The sequence below is a fragment of the Protobothrops mucrosquamatus genome, unplaced genomic scaffold (genome assembly GCF_001527695.2).
Source record: "Protobothrops mucrosquamatus isolate PMUCROS unplaced genomic scaffold, P.Mucros_1.0 scaffold1144, whole genome shotgun sequence".
NCBI classification, from domain to species: domain Eukaryota; kingdom Metazoa; phylum Chordata; class Lepidosauria; order Squamata; family Viperidae; genus Protobothrops; species Protobothrops mucrosquamatus.
In genome coordinates this window covers 178477-201598 of record NW_015387360.1, presented here as the reverse complement: position 1 = coordinate 201598, position 23122 = coordinate 178477, and the positions used below count along the sequence as shown (strand labels likewise).

Genomic DNA, 23122 nt, shown 5'->3' with positions numbered 1-23122 from the left:
GATATCAATTTCAAAAGCAATAGCTTCCTTCAGCTTGCTAATTGAGAGTTCTGGGAATTGGAGATCTAACACATCCAGAGCTGGGAAGGCTGAATTAGATGTAAAAAAAAAAAGATAGGCAAAATAACAGGTTGTAAGTCCCCTATTCTACTAGATTGATTATAGAAGGTTCTTAATGTTGAGAGATTTGCTGCTCTTAAATCAGTTTTAATGACTTGTGCAAATGATCGAAAGCTAGCATTTAATGCTGAATCCCTGAGTCTCAACCCTTCTATTTTCTTCTTAGGACTTTAGGTATTTTTAACAAACTTTGACATCCCAAATATCAGCCATGGCATCTCGCATTGGTTTACGGATGCAGCTTATGCGAGAGCAAGTACAACAAGAGGAACAACGGGAGCGCATTCAGCAGCAGTCAGTGATGCATTACATGCAGCAACAGCAACAAATGCCAATGGCTCCAACCCCAGCCATCAACACGCCAGTTCATTTCCAATCACCACCACCTGTGCCAGGAGAAGTTTTAAAGGTACAGTCGCATGAATAAAACTTTGGTCATGGAGAACGATAGAGGCAAATAGAATATCTGTTAAAACTGTTATGTTGCAAGAAATGAATGGCTTGCTGGCTTGCTTGTTTATTATCTATTTATTTATTAAATTTATATGCCTCCCCTCTCACTATCAAGCGAGTCTTGGCAGCTTACCAATATATCTGATATATCAGTTGGAAAAATACATTGAAAACCAGCAAGTCCTTTCATTTGAATTAAGCATTTGTGTATGTTTAAATGGGGAAAGGGGGAGAGAATCTATGCAGAATTTTTCTTTCAAATGGTTTTACTTTAGTATTCGAAACCGCTCAGAAAAACACAAGTGATTAGCTGCTAATCAGCTATATTTTTCCAATTGAGTTATTGGATTCCTATAGTTTTTCTTTAATCATCCTACAAATTTTATCCTTTGCTATAGTTTTGTAAAGTTTGAAGTGGCTTCATCATTACAAGGCAATTTATTATCACTTTTCTATGTACAATTGACTTTATTTAGTGCTGGGATGATGTAGTCCAGTAATTTTTTTTGTGTGTCATGAGATTTATCCTTCAAAAGTGGGTGAATTCCTTTAGTTTAGTTTGGCTTCTTATACAGGTAGTTCTTGTCTTATGACTATAATTGGGCCTGGAATTACAGTCATAAGTCATTGCAGTTATCGGTCGAGACTAAATCGTGACTGATTTAGAGTTACAATCATTTTTTTACAACAGTTGTTTAGCAAACGCTGTGGCTGTTAAATGAATCCATTTTTTCTAATGGGTATTTTTTAATTGGAAACCAGACATAAATCCCAGAAACCAGCAAAAGAGTTGCAAATTGTGGTCACATCATTGAGGGATGTTGCAAACGTCCATAAAAATAGGCTGGTTGCCAAGCACACAAAATGCAATCTTGTGACCAGGGGTATGCGGCCATCATAATTCTGAAAATGGGTTGTAAGTAGCTTTTGGAGTGGTCCATTGTAACTTCAAATGGTTGTTAAGCAACTGATCATAAATCAAAGACTACCTGTAAGTATTAAATTTCTTTCTTTGACTCTGCCTTAAAAAAATAACAATCCATCCATTTTCCTTCTCATAGAATCATAGGGCTGGAAGGGGCTTCAGAGGTCTTCTAGTCCAACCCCTGCCCATGTCAGGAGTCCTTATTCCATCCTGGACAAATGGTTTTTCAGTCTTTGAATATCAATTCATAATAGAATGTTATTTCCATGTGGATTTTGAATCCAATTAGATTGCAAAGAATGACAAATCATTGTTTAATATGGCAAGGTTTACCTATGTGGGCAGGATTTTTGTTCTTTCTGATCCTGGAATGTATTTGGTTGTTTAGGGTGGGATATCAGGGGTCTTATAGTTATATAAGCAATATAGGACTCTGACTTCTGGCAATCTGCAATCTATATATGATATATGATATGAAAAATCAAGATAAGGAGAAATGAGGCCGAATGCAATTTTAACAGCTTTAAAAGTGACTCGTACCCAATTAGAGGCTTATTAGAGGATGATAACAAAGATTTGTGACATTCATTTGTATAGCTGGGCTCACAGTCATTCATGCCTCAATTACCTCCCAACTCTACATGGGGCTGCCCTTGAAGAGCATTTGGAAGCTTCAGTTGGTATAAAATGTGACAATGTGTGCAGTTATGAATGCTGGTTGTTCAGCACATGTGACACCTCTGCTCTGTGAGCTGCATTGCCTACCAGTATGCTTCCAGGTGTAATTCAAGGTGCTGATGGTTACCCTAAAAGCTCTTCGTGATTTGGGAATAGACTATTTATGGGGCCATCTCTTCCCAATGATGCCTATCCATCCTGTTAGATCCATACAAGAGAGACATGTTCTGGGACTCATGTGTGAGAGAGTGACCTTTTGTGTCATAGTACCTGCCTTGGAACCACTCCGCTCCAGAAATCAAACTTTTGAGACAGTGAAAATCTGGCACTTCCATCAGGTCTGGGGCCCTGATATTATGGATAGCTCATTTTGTGGAGGTGTGTTTTTTTTTTTAGTATGAACCCAGCCTATTTCTTTCTGAAGACGTATATATTTGAAAATTATGTTTACCTTTACGTGATAGCTCTTCTATTTCTCCAATATTTTTTAGGTTCAGTCCTTCTTAGAAAATCCTACCACATACCATCTGCAAAGGTCACGAGACAAGAAGGTCCAAGACTATCTGTCTGAAACTTATGGGAACAAGTTTGCACCGCTACTTGGTGCTCCTTCTCCCAAGCCTCCTCCTTCAGCCTCCCCTGGGGTGAGACCATGTCATGTCATGTCCTCTTCTGCAGGCAACAGCACTCCGAACAGTCCAATGGCAATGCTTAATATCAGCTCCAATCCAGAGAGAGAGGTTTGTAAGTTCCTTGGGAACGCAGGAATTGTTGGAGAGGCTGGGATAAACTGTGGTTAGGAAGTACTCAACTCCCGTAATCTGAAGTGGAAAAGTCCAGCTGTAATTGAACCACATGATTCTCTGATTATGTAACATAGGTTTTGGGGGGGCTACACAATGAAAGGCAATGTTTTGCATCACACTTCTGTTGTAGGAAACTATCAGAGAGAACTTGGAGTTTGGGTGATTTAGCTGAAGGCTTAGTCAGATAAAGTTGCTCAAACAACAACAAATCTACTCTGATTTGAACCCTGACTTAGCAAGTCCATCAGAGATGTCTGGGGTCTGTTCTTATGGGGTGAGCAGCCCTGAGTCAATTGGAATCAAGTGTCATCTATTCAAATCAATCAATCAATCATTCAATCAATCAGTGTCAAACTTACATTTCCCATGTCTGTGAATTTATATACATTTTGGAAAAAAACCCAAAATGCATTAAAAAAAATCTATATCTGATAGCCTTTTTGTCCCTATTTTAGATAGATGATGTCATTGAAGATATTATGCAGCTGACAACTACTGTGGGGTGTCTTAATCCAGAAATTCATATGCCCAATACTGTGAGTATACTTCTTTTTTTTTTTAAAGGACTTCTTGCTTCTAGGCAGGGAAGTGGTCATGGGAGAAGGAATAAAACAACTGAAATAAAGTGGTTGCATCTATCCTTCCTTTCTTTCCAAATAATTAATTTGGAGTCACTGTTTTGTAGGAGACCAATAGTAATATTTAGCAAACATTTTAAAATAGTAAAACTTATTTTTATATGGTGAGATCTAACATTGTTAAATGAATCATATACAGTATAAATATTTGAGCCACCTGCATATAATGAATGGGAGATCCATGGTTGGGAAGAGTGGTGAAGGGCTAAAAGCCACAGGATATTCCTGTTGGGAATCAGGCCTTCTGTTGGCTGATACTTTCTTATCCTCTATTTTCTGTGTTAAAATAAATGTGCATTTGTCTTCCTCCCTTTGTTTTCCAGTTGCCTCTATCCAGCAGCCATATGAATGTCTATAACAGTGACCTCCAGATGACGCCTTCTATGGTGGGCATTACCAGCAGTTCCTGTCCTGCTGATCTCACTCAAAAGAGAGAGCTTACAGGTAACATGGCAGATTGTGTAGCCAGTGTGTATCTGTCCAAATGGTCAGGGTAATTTTTAGTAATTTGCTTTGCCTCAGACTGTAGGTCAGCAGTGCATCTATTTATACACATGCATGCATATGTGTATACAATGAAACTTGTTCTGGTTGGCCCATTGCTTTTCATAACAGCTTGTTGTGTTATCTTTAGATGCTGAGAATCGTGCCTTGGCTAAGGAACGCCAGAAGAAGGATAATCATAATCTCAGTAAGTGGAGGTTGGTTAAAACCATGTGGTTGAAATGCATTCTGCTATATTTCATTAGCCCTTTTGTTGATCTAATTTGTGTGCAATGATTTAGAAACAGTATTTTTATGCACAAGCATGCGTATTCTCCATTTATTATTCTGATGCAGAGAATGTAGCTACACTCAATGGTCATTGAATGCACCATTTATCGAAAATAGAGACTAAATAGATTAAAAATAGAGATGGACAACAGAGTGCAGTGTGCATATTAATATTTAAATACTTCTTGAATCAAGACAGAAAGGAGACAGATTAGACTGTTGGACTGGAATGGGATCTTCAAATTTTGATTAAATATTGTTCAAAGAGCCAGAGAATTTTGAGAGAAATTTAAAGCAAACTTGCAAGAGGTTCAAAATGAAATGATGGAGAAAACTGGTTAAAAAAAAACTAAAATAAATATGTGAACGATGTTGAAAAAGTGGCTGCTACAGGCATAGACTTTTCTAAGTTATTTGATTAATCATGGAATATAGATGCTTAACATGGAATGTAAATGGGGCAAATTCCTCCCCCCAGTTCAAATTTAATTATTTGGAAAAAATTAAAACAACTCAAAATTTGCATAATCCACATTAGAAACAAAGACATTATTACAGACTATTTTATAGGTGTGAAAAATATGTACTAATTAGCAACAAGATTTTATTAGGAAGTCTGATGGAAATTAGTGCTATTTATCCAGCATAAGTGTTTTATCAGGAGATATTTGATATAAGCCTAGCCACCATGATTTGGACCCATTGCAATTTCTGTATTGCCTTGCAGCCTCGTAGGAAGCTCAATGCAGTAATCTACAAGAATTTGATTATAATATCCAGATAAGATCTGTCCAACAAAGGACAGAAATGTGTGAGCATCCAGATGGATTGACTATTGTTCCTGTATTAGGTTAATGCAAAAGGAGGAATTTGGGAGAAATTGGGGTAATGCAAAAGGAGGAACTTGGAACTTTCTAAGGATGTTCATCAGTGCTCAGATATTTTATATCTTCCTTAAAATAAGCAATATCCGGTTATTTATTTCACCATTTTATACTTGTTTTTTATTGACAAAGTTGATATTTTTTATAATGTTTAATATCTCATACAGGATTTTTTTCTCTCTCTTTCTGTTCTAAGTTGAAAGAAGACGCAGATTCAACATTAATGATCGCATTAAGGAACTAGGGATGCTGATTCCAAAAGCTAGTGATCTGTAAGTTCTAGTCAATGGTTTATATTTTCCTGTTTCCTCTTAAAGCGAGACAAGAGTCCAAATCGAGAAATAGGCAACCAGAGCAAAAGTTGGATGGGAAATTATTTTCCCATGTCTGCTGTGTTGAAAACTATATTTTATTTCTGCCTTTAAAAACCACAAACGCACCAAACAACTTTAAATTTCAAATGAAAAATACTCCAAATCAAAGGAAACTCTGCATAATGACATGAATGTAACATAACCACAGTAGCTTGCTTTGGTCACATTTGACAAACTGCGGAAGATTATTTAAAATGTCTAGAAAAAGATTTATAGCTATTTTACAACTTCAATTATTAATTGTTTTAAAAGTAAAATATATTATAAACAATAGGAAATTTACTTTTTCTGAAGATTAAATAGAGTATCTATCAATCCCTGAAAGCAGAGGAGAGGCGGGAACAGGGTTGGTTCAGGGGGTTCCACAGTGGGGTCAAGAAGGGACTGTGAGCTTGCCAAAACAAAAACAAAAACCACCCCTGCATTGTAAAGTGTGTGTTGCATGCTTTAATCATGTTGTGTTGGCCACCATCTTAACTGGTTTTTTTTTATTGTCCCCATCAGTACCTCTGGGGATAATATAAGTGGGAAGGCTGACCTTCTACCCTGCATCTACTCTTTCTTCCAGGAAAAAAAATCACTGCAGCACCCTGTTTCTAAAGCAGTTTTACTCCAGTAGGCTCTGTACTGAATAGCTGTGGTTGAAGAGAAACAAAATGCACAGGAAAAGCCATTTTGAAGTAAACCACAGATATGGCCCTCATGCCTGCACACATTGTGATTTGATTTTTTTTTTCATTTTATAGTGTGAGAAAGACTTCACAGGTATAAGCCTGCATTTGCACTGAGTGTAGATAGAATGAGTTCTGAGTAACAATGCTGTAAAATGCCAAAATAGCACCAAGGGAGCAAGGCCGTATAAGAATAGCACCAGAAAGGAGCTCCAGTGTTGTTGTGCTCCCTTAAATAGCCATTGGCTGAGCGAGGAGTGAAAGCTGTTCCTTCATACTTCACACACCAGAGCTCTTTGCTATGGAAAGCTTATAAACAAACTAACACAACAGGCTACATTCAGATTTCAACAAGTGGGTTTGGTTAAAGATAGCATGTGATCAAGATGACACCTCGTATGAGTTTTAGATAAAAGGAACATTAGTCCTATCACATATTAGCTTTATGAAACAACTTCTATTTAATTTCTTCAATATAATATAATATTATACTCAAAATTTGGACTATAATTTTTGAAATTTATGTGCTCCTCTGAATGGGATTTGTTTATCTGTCAGGACTGACTTTTGAAAATAGACTATCAAGCTTTAGTAGGCAGTTGCAATGGCTATTTTTAGATTTTTAAATATGTATAAAACAAAGGACTGATTGCTGCAGTTAAGTAAACCACCTAATTTTGCACCATTTATGTGACATGATCCTGTTTTGATCTGGATGGATTGTGGCTGCCAACTACCAACCCCTAATGTTTGTAGCCAGAATGAAGAACTGTGATTACAAAAATGCACACTGGTTGGGAACCCTGGAGTTGTAATCCTAACACATCTGGAGAGGCTGGCTCAGAAAGAGTGCTTCTGACCAAGGACCTGTTAGCCACAGAAGATTTGAATTAATATTAATTAGTAATGTTGGAAAAGACATTTAAAAATTATCTGGCACTTTAGAAAAAGAAAGTCGAGTTGTAGTAGAAAAATAATGTAGTCTATAATGCTATGGCAAAACTTGCAGGTCGTACACACACCACTGATTGTAAATGAATGAATGAATGAATGCATTTTAAAAATGCTGAAATCTTACAAGACTGTCATATTTTACAAAATATCCAGCTGCAACAGGCAAGTTTTAAAATATATATTTTGATTTTAACTTCCACGAGAGCTATCTAGTTGCTTTGTGAATATCATGCAAGACATAGCTGCTTCATCTCTTCAGTGTGTTCTGATGGAGAAAAAAATTGTTCTGTGACTTATATAAACATGCAATATGGCTGATTGTTGGCACAGCTTAATTTCTTCTGGGGATGTCAGTGCTATGACATTGTTTTATTGGTTCCTATGAGTTCCATATGACATCTACCATATGAATTGTATTATAATTGGATACATTTTTTTGGTACCAGTCTTGCTTTGTGTTCTGAGAGATTGCTTCATCCAGACAAGCTGATAAAGCAGCTTAAAAGTCCAGCAACTGGGGAGGTGGCACATCTGATCTAGAGAAGTCACATCATTTGGCCTTAGAAAGTGTAATAATTTTATACATTGTCTTGAATTATTGGCTGCTTTGTCCATTTGTTTGAAAATCCCAAACAAAAAATTAAACAGATTATGAACAAGAGTTTTTCTAACTCTGGAAGTAATCTTTTGGAATGACAACATTCCCCCCCCTATGCTTTATTCCAGAGATGTGCGCTGGAACAAAGGGACAATCCTGAAAGCCTCTGTTGATTATATCAGAAGGATGCAGAAAGATTTGCAGAGATCACGAGATCTTGAGAATCATTCTCGGCGTCTGGAAATGGCTAACAAGCAGCTTTGGCTTCGTATACAGGTGAACCCCGTGTCCTTTACTTATTCTGCCTACGGTATTTCTATGTGCTTATAGAAACTGCTTTCTTTAATTATCTCACTGAAAATAATTAGCTTAATTCTACTTCTATTTGGAAGTCTTGCTTCATGTTGTCATGCTAGGGAAAAGCATAGAAGAGATTCATAATATGGGCTATAAAGCCAGCACTTACAGCGATAGTCATTTCTGTGTGCTCACTGATGGAATTCAGTGATTGCCTGAAAGTCGTACCATGTGTTCTTTTTCAACCCAACATTATTCTCACATGGTGATGTGGCATCCAAGAAGTTTTGAAAAGACATGTTGAAAAATGGTTTATGGAAATACTTCTTTTTCTTTTTCCATCCTGAACTTCAGGAGTGGTCAGACTGAGGGCTATACGTGGTTCCAAGTGCCCTGTTTTCAGTTGCCCAGCATCTGATTTTGCTGCTAAAAAGTATGACCGCTTTTGTTTTGTTTTCAAAAATAAAAGTGGAAATAGAAGTGAGATGTTCTGGAAGAAAAATTACTTTCAGCATACCCACCCCAAATAGTTTGAAATTGCACTGTTAAACTGTGCCCGTTTGATCATCAAATGGATGGAGATTGGGTGGAAGACTGGAAAGCTGAATGGAAGACTGGAAATGGGACAATTTGCCAATCAGTTAATATTAAAAATTAAGGAAAACATCAAAAAATGGCTGATAAGTATATCAGCTACTCCCCTTTTGGTGCTTTCATCTGTTAAGAAGTTAGTTATGGCTTCTGAATTTAGAAAGTTGCCTATCAATGCTTTACTCCACTTGGTGCAGGAAAACATTTAAGACGATTACTTAGAGCATTTATAAACCCAAATGCAAAATGAAATCAATAAGGAAGAGATACAGAGCATGGCTTCTGAATTTTCTTCCCAGCTCTTTAATAGCACCTTCATTCTAGTTCAGTGTGATCAGGAGGGAGGGAGACTTAAAAATGGAAAAGTTGGCAACATTCTTGACTACTGCCCAACTGTCTCTTCCATAGGGAAGCATTGGGGTTTTTTTTGTGGATTCCCCCCCCCCCTCCATAACCATAAACTAGATCTGGAAGTTTTGAACTTAGTCTTTCTTTTTTTCAGCTTCTCTCTCTGTACTGAACCATTCTGGGTTTGGAGAGTTATCCCACTGACAAACTGAGTCTTGGACCCTTTACATAAATTCTTTTCAATTTTTGTTAGATTGGAAAAAATAGAAAAATTGAAAAAATAAAGTAGCTGCATACAGTATGTATTGTAAAATTTGCATTTGCCATATGGAGGTAAAGGCTGTTGTTTATTGATCATACTATACTTATCCAGTGTAGGAGATCCCCAAGCACAGACCATACAGTTATTATTTATTGCACACTGTTGTATATTCATGGTAGAACAGAGCAGAGATGGTGATGGCTGTGATTATATATTCTATGCTTTTCTTTTGTAAGAATCCTTTATTTTGGTGCTTTGTCCTCAAGGAACTGGAGATGCAAGCTCAAGTCCATGGGTTGCCAACCTCTTCACCCTCCGATATGAACATGGCTGAACTAGCTCAGCATATGGTGAAGCAAGAAACCTCTGGAGAGGAGGGGACAGCAGAGCTCTTACAGCAACCGCAACTCCAAGCTGAACCGGAAGCTCAGCACCAGCCTCACTTTGCTCCTCCTCCTCCTCCTCCTCAATCTCCCTACCACCAACTGAACTTTACTCATAGCCTGAGCTTTGATGACAGTTGTAGAGGTTTTCATGACCCGCTGGACCCTAGCCAAAATGTCTCTTTTCCCTCCTTGTCCAAGAAGGAGTTAGACTTGATGCTAATGGAGGATACTATGCTTCCTGTGGCTTCTGACCCCCTGTTTTCCACTGTGTCCCCAGAGGCTTCAAAGGCTAGCAGTCGGAGAAGCAGCTTCAGCATGGAAGACACTGATATGCTGTGAAGAGAAGCCCTCCAAGCAGATTAGGAATTCAATATGGTTTATTTGTGAAGTGAAAATTTCTTCATTTGACTTATCTGTTTAGACTTCCTCAAAGACTTACGAGGTTAATAAGAAATGGATCCTGAATCAGAGATGGTTTGTGTTCTGATGGGAATGGGAGAATCTTTAGCACAAAGGATTGTCCATAGTTCTTGAAATTTTAATCCTTGACTTTCTCCTCTGCCTTGATTTGCCAAAAGTGAACAATCTGTCCTCATCTTCCATGATTGCACAATTAATATGGTCAGTCTGATTCCTGCAGACCTCTCCTGTGCCCTGTGCTCTTCATACTCCAGCCCCACGAAGCCAGTTAGAATAGTTTCACAACAATATGATTGTGAACAACCTTGGACATCAAGATAGCTGTGTACCCTTTTTTTGACAAGCAGCTTTAATCGAGATTTGGCATTCATATGTCCAGTAAAGGTCAACTGTGTCTGTTCCCACCTTTTGATCAACAGGCCAGTGGGAATGTCTTCAGGTGTGCTTTCATATTGGAGTTCTTTTTGGTATTGAACAGGAACACTCAATACGCTCTGTAGTGGGGTGGGGATGTCACTAGTTAACTCTGAGTAGTGATGGATAGTGATTTTTAATCCTTTGAGAAAGGAAGAAAGTACAATAACATTCACAGAACCTTTTTAATATTTTCAGTTTCAATTAAGGCTGGGATACAACAGCCTTAATTAATGACTTGCACTTTGTTAAACCTTGATGGTTTTTAGCCTAAATTTTGGCTTGGGCCTCCCCACTGCTTTTCTGAATCTTTTTTGGTTATCAATCCTTGACAGCTTAATGGCCATACAGGAATAGAAATGTATGAGCATCTGGAGGCATTTGAACAGCTTTTACTGCCACCAGTCATCCAAGAGACTGGGCAAATTGTTTTGCTAATTTGAAGTAGATTTTACTTCTCTTTTTGTTGGTTTTTGCTTTTCAGTGGAAGACGTGGGTGCTCTGATAGGTTGGTAGTGTTTTTGTGTTTGAGAAGTATCAAATGATATTATTTGATTTATATTAAGCTTATTAGTCTATTCTGTTCCTCTTGAACTTCCAGCTTATATGATTTAAGGTCCTATTACTTTGGTTCTGAATTTAGGATTGTGGAGAAACATAGATGAATGTATATTTTAAGTCTAAAGCCCTTAGAATGATTATTGAAGGGTTTAAAGTAGAGCAGTCATAGCTCAGTAGTAAAACACAAAGGATACATGCATAAGGTCCCAGGTTTCATTACCGGTATTTCCAAATAAATTTATCTTATAAAGATAGTAGAATTGAAGATCCAGTATAAATCAAAGCAGGTGAGACTTAGGCCACATCCACGCAGCTGCTTTGCCCTTTCATATGCACCAAAACCAGCAGTAAATCTTGCTGCCTTAATTCTTGCTGTCCCCACAGCATACCCTTATACTGCACACAGAACAGTTTCTGTTACACTGCTGACACATAGCAGTTTATTCTAAAGGCTGTCATTGATGGTTCTGATATTCCAGCCCTGACCAGTTTCATCAAATGAGAAATGCCCTCCTCTTGGCATGCACAATGTGCTGATTTTTTCCCCTTTTTTCTTATCACACTCTTGACTGAATGAACATTTCTGTATTTCTTGACATTATGGATGGGTGGTTCAACTATCAACCACTAGATGACAGTGGTAAAGAATTTTTGTACTGCTTGGCTGCCACCGAATGATTGCCCAGATTGTGCAACTACTGGGCCAATGCTGTTGAAACATTAAAGTCTGAGAAAGATATTTTGTTATAGGGATTGGCATAGGAGCTGCATACTATCCAACTAACAGTATGTTAGAAGCTAGGTCTCCTAAGACCAAAAGACACTGGAAACAGAATTCCATCCTAGGCAGGCTATAGAGAGACAAGCGGAGGATCCTTTCAATTGCACTTCTAACATATCATGTGCATCATGTATCTTATATAACTTGCACATAGTATTCAGAAGCAGAATAGAAGAGAAAACATCATTTTCAGAATGGAGTAGCTAAAGTCATCTTCAGGTTGCCTCACTCTCAGGTGGACAGTGAGACCCAGATAGTGACATATGGACATGTTCTATGGGAACAGGAATGGCTTTAGGTTAAGGCCAAGGATGCCAAAGCACACCAATGTTATCTGTCCTTCCCAATTACCCTGAAAATGCAAATCTTTGTGTTAATAACAGGAGATACCATCAGGAGTATATACCCTTGAGCTAGCTCTGTTGAAATGATTAGTGAGCTATCTCTAGAGGCTCTAGGACAGGGGTGTCAAACTGCCGGCCCACGGGCTGGATGCATCATGCCGAAACTGCACCCACCCCATGGAAAAAAAGTTGCGATACATCGTGACACATCACGTGACGTTACGAGTTTGACACCCCTGCTCTAGGGAATGGCATTGAAGGAAAGGGGGAAGGAAGAACTGCTACAAAAGCAGTTGAGCCTGGGCTAAGAAAATAACTCGAGATAGTATCTCAGACAAGCCCCTACTTAGTTCACATGAAGATAAAATGAGGGAGAGGAAACACATTCAGACTTGCAAGAGTCTTATAAAAGATCTGGCAATAAAAATAGCCCTGACCCATATTGCTTTGGTTTCTTAGTCTGGTCTCCCTTATTGGGCTGATGCTGTGCTTGCATCAAAACAAGGATACTATGTGGATTTGTTCCTAGAACTGCTAGTCTAACAATCTCAGTGTGTCCTGTCTCCTAGAGTGTGGTGTTTGTAGCCTTTTAGTATACTTTTTGCACAGTCAAAACTGACGGTTTAGTTATCATAGCAACTGACGGTTTAGTTATCATAGCAACTGTTGCAATTCTTTTGTTTCTTGGTCTGCATTTAATAGAAATAGAGTGGATACTTTGATTCAAGAAGGAACAGTATGATGGGAAAACCAAGTTTTTTGGGGGAGAAAAGACTTACTATATTGTTATTATGGTTAGTCACACAGCCAGATATTTACACTGGATTTGGCATTTTTATCCATTTGTTCAGTTTATTATTATTTTATTCTTTGGAGTTTGTACACTCCACTGCTATGTATCTCTCCAACATGTGCAATCTCATCTAAATATATATCTCTAGCCTTTTAGGGATGGATGAATGGATGGAGAGCTAGATATTTAAATGAGTACCTAAGTGCAGCAGAAAAAATATATAGCCTCCAAAAAATGAAAACATTATCTTCATCTTGGAAATTAACCAAATGCTATCAGCTAGGAAAAAACACTGCAGAATCAATTGTCACTAATTCCATTGTAAACAAAATCTAACATATGCGTGTGTGACGGTTGCAAGCAGGTTTCATGCAGCAGTCACAATCTGACAGGAGGGAAGTTCAAATGTAATGTCAGAAAGTATTCACAGAAAGAATAGTGGAAGCTTGGAACCAACTTCCAGTGGAGGTAGTGGGTCAGTTATCAGTAACTGAGTTTAAACATGCTTGGGATAAATACATGTCCATCATCTGTCAAAAATAAAAAAACTAAAAAAAACTCAAAGGGCAGACTCGATGGACCACTAGGTCTTTCTCTGCCGTCAGTTTTCTATATTTTTAACACATTACATGCAGTGGAGGGGAGAAAGGAGAGCCTATCATTTTATCTGAGGAATACCTTTTTTGCCAATAACATAATTTAAGAGAGCACTTGATGACCCATGTGACTGGAGCATTTTCAGTTCTGTGGGTTTGGATAGTATCAGTGATAATGTTGCATTAAAATATCCGTGTTGTGAAAATATTTAAGCCTTTTTATGCCAAAGCATTTTTTATAAAGCTATGCAAGATTGCCATTTGTTCTGTTATTTCTTTTCTAATGTACTTTAGTTTTAATCCAGAATACCTAAGGCTAGGACGCCCATGCTTCCGTGTGGCCATATGTGAAATAGACCTTCATGTGACGTTTTGAAATCTTTGGTAACCGAGAAAGCAGTGAGTGGGGTACACTTAGAACTTCAGAGACTTTGATCAACAGATTTGAGATAAGGTGCAACTTTACTCTGTGGAGGAATTTTCCTATGGTATATTGTGGCAATCATGCAGCCTTCCTCAATGTGATGTCTTCAGGCTATGCTAAGTTAACAAATCCTTCAATTCTCATCCAGTATGACTACAGCAAGCAGTTTGGGGAAGCCTGCTTACATAGTATAGGCATCTCTTGGGAGCATATCAAATCTTCTTCCTCTCTATACCTCAGTGTTATTTCTCATTTTAGTATATTTTTCTTCCTTAAGGTCCTGCACATCAATTTGCAACCAATCCATCTTCTAAGATACATTTCAGTTACGCTACAACAGGGGTTTGCAACCTTGACAACTTTAAGACTTGTGTCCACAAGTCTTAAAGTTGTCAAGGTTGCAGACCCCTGCTCTACACAATAAGGCTGTTTCTTACTGTATAGCACCAAGGATTCCACAAGACTTACTACTACTCTTTTCATTAAGGAAGACTTTAGGAAGGAGTTTAGGAGTTGGATTGGTAATGATTAGCACAGTTTTAGTTATATAGGAAGACATGTATTCAGTCATATGGCACCAAATTCAATTTAATTTTAGATATTTTTTTTGCGCCTTGATACTGGTGGTGGCACAATTGGAAGTTCATTACTGTATAAGGAAATATCAGAGTCAGACTAACAGAGTTGGAAGGGACCTTGGAGGTCGTCTAATCCAACCCCCTGCTCAAGCAGGAGAACCTATAGCATTTCAGTCAAATGGCTGTCCAGTCTCTTCTTGAAAACCTCCTGTGATGGAATATTATATTTATATATATATTACATCATATTTAAATATATATATATTATATTACATATATAAACACACACAGTTTATTGACAAGGAATGTGTTGGAATCATTAAAAAAAGGATAACTAGATCGCGTTCTAGGCTTTCAATGCCAGGATTTCTATGTTCCATTGTGTGCTAACAGATTCAGGTATTTAAAAGTATATCTCATAGAAATTCTGCTATAAGTTTATATGAAGTGCTCATGGAAGAATTATTTTCATTCTATAAATCCACTGTAGATCCTCTGAGAGGCTGTGTTTGTATAATTTTGAGCTAGAGGGGAATATTGTGAAGATCTAACAAATAGACAAATAGCACCATTTTTATAACAAGATGTGTGGCAAATTGGATGGATCTATTTAGTGCCTATGTACAGTGTAGTACATCCTGGGAGCCTTGTGCCCACTGCCTATGAAAGTAAGTTAATTTATGCAGGATAACAGAAGTTTAGAATTAGTGTTATTCAATAATATAATGCATATTTCAGTCAGCTCAATCATCATAAGCAACACTGTGTGAATTTGTACTGGAATATTTTTTCATACAAGGAATGTACTAAAAGATATATTGTTGTACTTCTAATTCATATCAGAAGTATTTTTTTTAAAAAAAAGTGAATAAGAAAATTGGATAACTTATTGAAAGTGGTTTGGGATTTTTGCAGTTGACTGCAAGTACTCCATTTTAGTATTTCATGATGCATTGGGTCATCCTTTCAGAGATACTTGCTTACCTAAACAGAGAAACAGCATGACCATAGGTGGGCAGAAAAGCAGAGGAAACAGAAGAGATTTCCAACTTCCTGCCTATTTCCTCACTGATGTTGTGGAAAGCTGGAAACCACGCCTTCTTCTCCTTGGCTGACCCTCAGAATTGTCTGCCACTCTGCTGGGGAGAGGGATAACAAAAGGAGTTGCAGACCATGAGGAAACGTGTACCTCTGCTCCCCATTCCAAAGGGTCCCCTCTCTCCAGGGAAGAAGAGGGCGCCCCTGTTGATTGCCAATGCCTTTCAGTCAGCCCTACCTTGCCAGCAGCATCCAAATCACTCCCTCCTCCCTCCCTTGCCAGCTTCTATTTTCAAATTTTAGCCTGGGTTCCAAAGCAGCCAATTGCCACTTGCCTGTTGGCCCTTGCCAGTCCTTGCCACGGGATGCCAGCCCTCTCATCTTCCCTTGTGCCATACAACCTACAGGTTTCTGCTAAGTGTGGTTGGAAGGCATAATGGTGCTGAAGCAGCCACAACTTCCCCAAATTTCATTCCAATAGTACTCATGAGTCCTGGCATTCTGTAATTTGAATTACCTTGGTTCAATAATTTGAATTGTCTTGGTTCAATAATTGTTGCCCTATATCTTCCAGTTTTGCCCAATTGGAACTTGCATACAAACAGACACAAGAGTTTTAGTAGTATATAGATGTTACGAGGTGCTTCTGCAGATACATTATGTAATTATGTAAACATGTATTGTGCAGTGTGTGTCACTGATTTCCAAAATTCGTTGCTCAGAAGGCCTTAAAACACTTATTTTCCTCAGGATTAAAAACTGTTTGTAACTCCTCCTTGTACAAATCATAATTATGTCATAATTGACATAATTTGTGAAACAAAACATTAAAACCTAGGTCAAAGATTTGTATATGTTCTCTTCCCATACCGCTAGGCTAGCATGCAACATCAGGAAGTACAGTATATACTTTGAGTATATGCTGTTGTTGTGTTAGAAATCAGAAGGACTTAATATAAACAGATGACATGCATATTGTGTGTAGATCCTAACTGGAGTGGAGAGAATATTTTTCACTTTGAGAATTGGGAGGGGGGAATCCTTATATGAGAATTAATCATACTTTTTGTTGTTGAAAAAAGTTATTTTAAGAAAAAGGAAAAGAAAAATGCACTGTGCTCTGATTCTGAAATGTTACTACTGTTTTATAAATAAATGTTTAACGTAATGGACTGGAACAGAGGGGAAACAATCATTAAATTTATTTATTTAATATCAATTGATATATTATTTGCCTGCTTTGGAACTGGAGGAGCTCATTAATGCATTAATACCACTTCTATTATAAATTTGCTTCTTACCACTGAAAGATAATATCCCATGTGGTGTGTGGAAAATGGTACCTTTCGTAAACATATATTTCCAATGATTTCGGTTTTCTTTGCCTGTCACAAAAATAACATGGAAGAGAAAAGTGGTATTATTTGTAATAAATCCTGACTAGAACTATATTGTTATCCCTAAATTCTACTGTTTTAGAAAAAAGTAATACTTGAACAATGAACTTATTTTGGTCTGAGAAAAGGTATGAGAACCACTCTATTGTTGAAAAACTGAGTAAAGAATGTTCCAATTACAGCAAGCATCTTTTGCTTTAAAATACTGTACTTTTCCTGTTTTTTGACATTTATCAAACTATATACTTTGCCTAATGAAAAAGGCCAAACAAATATTCTGGTCAACTTTCAGTATTTTTCAGCTGGAAAATATTTCAACATTCTATCAACCCTAAGGGGAAGGGGAGATTACATTGTGGTTCAAAGACTGAGGATAAATGTGTCATTTTCAATTTTAGACTTAACCGCATCCTATTGCTGTGCATCTCTTTGTCTGAGAGGCTGTTCATTTTAGTCAAGGAGGCAATCATTAAGATGATCTTCTTATACTAAGTGGCAAAGTGAAAATCATTTTAAAAACCAAAGCCAGGAAAAAAAAAGTCCTTTATACCTGTAACTGTTATAGTGGTTAAAAAATTGGGCCTAGTCTAGGGGAACCTTGATTCAATGCAGCCATAATCATGGAAACTTGATGACTTTGAACTAATGACTCTTCTTAGCCCAATCTCCTAGAGTAGGTGCTGTAGAGATAAATAAAAATCCTCACTTCAAATCTAACAAATAAAAAAACATGGTAAATCTACCTTGAGCCACCTTCAAAATGGTACCTATCCTGTGAGTTCCCTTCTTTCCATTTTCCAGGACCACCAACTGATCAGACTGACTCAGCTCACTGTTAATAGCAGCTGGAAACCAATGACCTGCAATGAACATTCAGGGATAAGAAGAGCTGTTCCTCTCCCGGTGTTTGGCTTATGATTGATGGAATAGCAGGAAGCCAGCAATGGACAAAGATTCTCCTCAAGGAAGAGGAGGCAGGGGTATTTGACTGTGAAGTATGTGAATAGGGATAGGTGTGTCCAGCTTCCCTCGGTCATACCTGTATTTCTGAACCACAAATCTTAGTTAACACTATGATTAAAAGCTCCAAAAAGATCTTTAAACTGAGTGAATGTGCCTTAAAATGACAAATGGAAGTTCAATGCAAGCAAATATAAATGAATACTTATTTGTACATGCACGCACAAAATTCTAGGCATCATGTATACCTAAATAGAATCGGAACTGGTAGTGACCATCAGAAAAGGGAGCTTATGATCATTGTAAATAGCTTAATGAAAATATCATCGCAGTTTGCAGCTTCTGTTTAAACAAGTCAATTTTTAAATTTTTCTAGATACAAGATGTTAATACCTATTGAAACTAAATGTGGAGAAATGGAGAATTCAGAACTCATAAAAAATGTTTCTTCGCACAACAAATAATTAAACTGTGGACTTTACTGTCATCAGATATAGTGAAGCCCAGTTTAGACAGGTTTAAAACAACTGTAGAAATTCACAGGGGATGGGACTATCTTGGCAGGATACAACTTTTGTTAAGTGCTCTTGCAATTTCAAGATCTTTATCACCACTTTTTATCACTTTATTGATTTATAACACTTTAGTTTGGTTTTGTGAAAGATAAAGCTGTAAAACTATAAAACAAACTAATAAAATCAAAATTAAAATAGTTAACCATGAAAGAAGTGCATAAAATGAAACAGTAATATAAGTTTAGTCAAAATCCAGGGAAACAGACATATTAGGGTAGATACTAAAAATGCTTAAACTTGGTGCCCATTATAAATGGTCCGGACGGGAATTCCACAGTCAGAACATTTGCATTATGAATATGCTTTCTTGGGTTATTGCATAACAAAAAATTGGCAAATGCTATATCCTGAAGGATATATTAGGCACCATTTACAGTATGGAAGGGTAGGGTTTTAAAGAGGGTCTCTTTACATACACCAATCCCCTGGATCTTCAATTTTCTCAGTTTGTTCATGATGCCAATCCACTCGGTGTATGTTTGTTCTTCACCAAACAAACAAACAAAAAACAAATACCTGCTTTTGGACCTTGTTTGTGGTTTCTTAGTTAGCTTTTATAGTATCAAGTTTTCCATTATGCCTATGATTTAGTTTCATAAATCCTCCATGCGGCATGTGTTTCTTTACAACATATACATACATAAACAGGTGTATATATAAATAAGAACACATTTTAACAAGAAAAATCTTTTCCTGCTGCTTCATCAGATGAGGAGAAGGGGTGGGGAACCCAGCCTGTGATAAGAGTGGGAGAGGCAAGTAGATCTGCAATGTGAATTAATTTGGAAAGTGTTGCTGTCTTTGCTGAATATTTTTCCCAGGAAATCTGCACAGTTTAAATTCTTTTAAGCAAATTGTGCTTATGGACTAAGAGCACCAGATGGTGCTGTTAGCATGGCATCCAGGAGTTTTTAACTACCATCTGGTTTCAAGCTCAGATTTTTCCTTTATCCACATTTAAGTATAATTTTTCTGTACTGAATCTTCTGCATGGCATATCAAATTGACATACTAGTACTTGCCATTCCTTGCACTTTCAGAAAGAAAGAAGTGCAAACAACTATTGAAACTGCTTTATTTCAGCTTGGTTATTTAGCATATGAGTTTTTATTTCTCCCTTTTTAACATTTTTAAAAATAAATCCAAATCCCACAGAAGTTAATATAAGGGTCTGAATGGGGAGGCAACTATCAGAATGATCAATAATTAACCAAATAAAACCTTAAGAAAAATAGCTTAAGGCTGATTTATGTCAGTAATTACATATACTGTATGTTTACTCTAAAGTAAGTCCTATTGGATTTAATTAGATTGTGACTAGGGAAAAACGTATAGGTTTGCAGCCAGACTTTGGTCTTTTGGTTTTTTGCAATATTATATTGATTGACTAATTTAATTTATAAGCTATCCCACTTCAGAATGAATGAATGAACCTGTATATCATATTTCAGATGAAGTGATCAAGCTGTGACTGCAAGCCGATAGATACTTTTCTTGGAGTAAGCTAATTAAAGCCAATTGCCTTATAAAAGTGTTCCTTACCATGTTTCTGTCTAGAGCTGTTCAGTCGAGTATAATCTAAAATACAGACCAGAAGACACTCGTTTAGGAAACACTTATTGGCATGACTGATTGTGAGGAATCTTCGAAAGCATCATATCAATGTTAAGTAGTATAATATATCAGTTTAAGGATGAAATCCAGAATATAGTAAAAGCTCTGGGGCATTTCTAGATAAACAGCTGAAATCTTGTGATCCTACAATTGAAATGAAACCAGGTTTGAAGGCCCGATTCCTTAAATTATGAGAATGCTATGGGAATGACCTTGTTTAATTCTTCAAGTCTGCAGTATAGGCAGACTTATGATAGTCAATCATAATTTCCAGTTATTGGTCAACAAATTAGCACCGAAATGCCTGAGCTATTTATTGCTCAGCTATTGGTGAAAAACTAGGATGCATCACCCTGTCCAACAAGGTTCTATTGTTGTGCAACCTCAAAAAAAGCTAAAAGAAACTACTGTACATTTCAAGCATTTTTCTGTCTGCTCTTAGTGTTAAGCTTCTGTACCTCAGTGCTTTTGTTCAATGGTGCATTCAGCCTATCACATTAGAATAGCAGGAACTGCAAGACAATGAACATGTGACATCTCTACAAAGTAGCCACATTACTCATAACTCAGGATGCAGCAACATGCAAACCTGCAAACTGCAATGACACTCACTCATTAATATAAGCACTGCAACTTCAGCAGCAGGAGACTGGGACAAAGCACAGAGAGAAGCACTCAGTAATGGCCAATTTCATTGGGTGCTTAATTTATTTCAGGAGCAAAATAAAATGCCATGCCACTAAGGGATAGCTAGTGTCAGCATCCCATGGTAAGGATGATGATAAACCAGGTGTCTGCAACCTTGACAACTTTAAGACTTGTGGACTTCATCTCCCAGAATTCCTCAGCCAACATAGCTGGCTGAGGAATTCTGGGAGATGACGTCCACAAGTCTTAAAAGTTGTGAAGGTTGCAGACCCCTGATGTAAGCTGTGCCTCTTGCAGGCAATGTAGTACATGGGCCATGATGTCATTATACAATCCACATCACCCACCAGCTAATGTAAGTATATAAAAAAGCTAAATAAGACCAAAGACTTACAATTTTCCTCCAAAAACATTCGTGAATAAATTCACAAGGATATAATTATATTGTGAATTGTGTTCCCCGATACCTTGTGTTCCCCGATACCTTACATCCAGAGTAATAATACCTTGGATACTGATAGTAATATATAACTTTCAAAACCAGTAGCCATTGATTATGTTCATAATCTCTGAACCTGATGGAAAATAAGGATGCAATTTAGCGAACTGCTCGGTAGAGGACAGGGATCATAGCTGTTGACTTAGCTAATTATGTAAAGCAGTTGTTAACAGCAGAGACAGAAGTAAGCATGGAAAGAAAAGATAAATATTGAGTAATAAAGAAGAAAAGCTGGAAAGCCCCAAAGGCAAGGCAAGATACCAAAGAAAAAGGTGGTGGCGGTGGTGGTGAACTAGATGGTGAAAAAGTAGCAACTCTCATCTTGTGACAGGCGTTAACGCTTCTGGTTTAATCCTATGGCCCAAAACTGCCACACAGAGGCAACAAAAGAATCCGGACTAGCCCCAGTAATGATACTAGGTTCCATAAATCCAACAAAACAGATGAATAGATGATTGATTCCTTTCTCCCTATTGCAAAGACAACAAAAAATGTGAGTAACCAATCTACAGCTTCAGGACTCCTATCATTTCAAAAATTATGACACAAAGAATCCGGTAACAAGACAGACCTCATCCATGACTTCCGAAATACTCAGCCCAAATAAGATAAGATAAGATAACCTTTATTGTCATTTTTATACTGTGGGCACAATGGCACACATCAAAAATGAAATTTAGTTGCCTGCTCTCAAAGTGAAACACATACATGACACACACCTAAACATACTATGAACAACATATGTATAGACCCACATCCCCACATATATGTAGCAATAAATATTAAATATTGTCCATCTTGAATATATAACAGAAGGAGGAAGCTTGAGAGTTCGCAAGGTTAATGCTGTATGGAATGAAACTCTGGCTGAATCTGGATGTTCTGCTTCAGATACCACAAAGCCTCCTCCCAGAAGGTAACAAGGAAAACAGGTCGTGAAGAGGATGTGTAGTGTCCCAGATAATCTTACGGACCCTGCTCAAGCAGCGCTTCTGTGCTGTGTCCTGAATGGGAGGGAGGGAACTGCCAATGATCTTTTCGGCCATTCTCACCACTCTCTGCACCGCCTTCCTGTCTGAAGCAGTGATGCTTCCAAACCAGACTGTCCATAGATGGAACAACTGCAAACTTACTGTGACTGCCCTATCTTAGCTCCCAAACTGCAAAAGCAGAAAAAATGATTTGAAAGATTTTCACTACTTACCCAGCTCACGAAATGTTAAATGCATAATTTTGAGTTTCAACAAGCCATTTCTTCCCACCAGCAAATGAGCAAATTCTTATGGCATCACATCCAAACTGTCAAGTGTTCTCTAAGAAGGAGTTAGTCCGTTCTATAAAGATAATGCAAATGTGAGACTAGGCCAAACATACTCAGCTGATGCAGAAATAAGAAGAGGGGTCAGACAAGGATGTATTCTGTCTCCACTGTTGTTCAATATCTACTCTGAGTCAATCTTCAATGAGGCACTGGAGAACATCAATGCTGGCATCAAAGTAAATGGTGTTTGGATCAACAACTTAAGATATGCTGATGATACAGTTCTGCTTGCCAGTAAGCATGAAGACCTTCAGCTCCTCATCAACAGAGTCACAGAAATATCTGAAAAATACGGCTTTAAGCTTAACACCTCAAAAACCAAGATCATGGTTGTCAACAAACAACCCATTAATTTACCACCAATAAATTCAGAAGGAATACCACTAGAAAAAGTTGAAAG

General features: G+C 37.6%; 1 protein-coding gene across 1 annotated transcript; it reads left to right on the top strand.

Moving 5' to 3' along the window:
• Positions 1-312: 312 nt before the first annotated feature.
• Positions 313-10739, top strand: TFEB (transcription factor EB). Its single transcript, XM_015820558.1, has 8 exons — positions 313-529; positions 2668-2916; positions 3438-3518; positions 3944-4064; positions 4255-4311; positions 5475-5550; positions 8004-8151; positions 9640-10739. The coding sequence occupies exons 1-8, from the start codon at positions 332-334 to the stop codon at positions 10096-10098; spliced, it is 1389 nt and encodes a 462-aa protein (XP_015676044.1). The 5' UTR covers positions 313-331; the 3' UTR covers positions 10099-10739.
• Positions 10740-23122: the final 12383 nt, after the last annotated feature.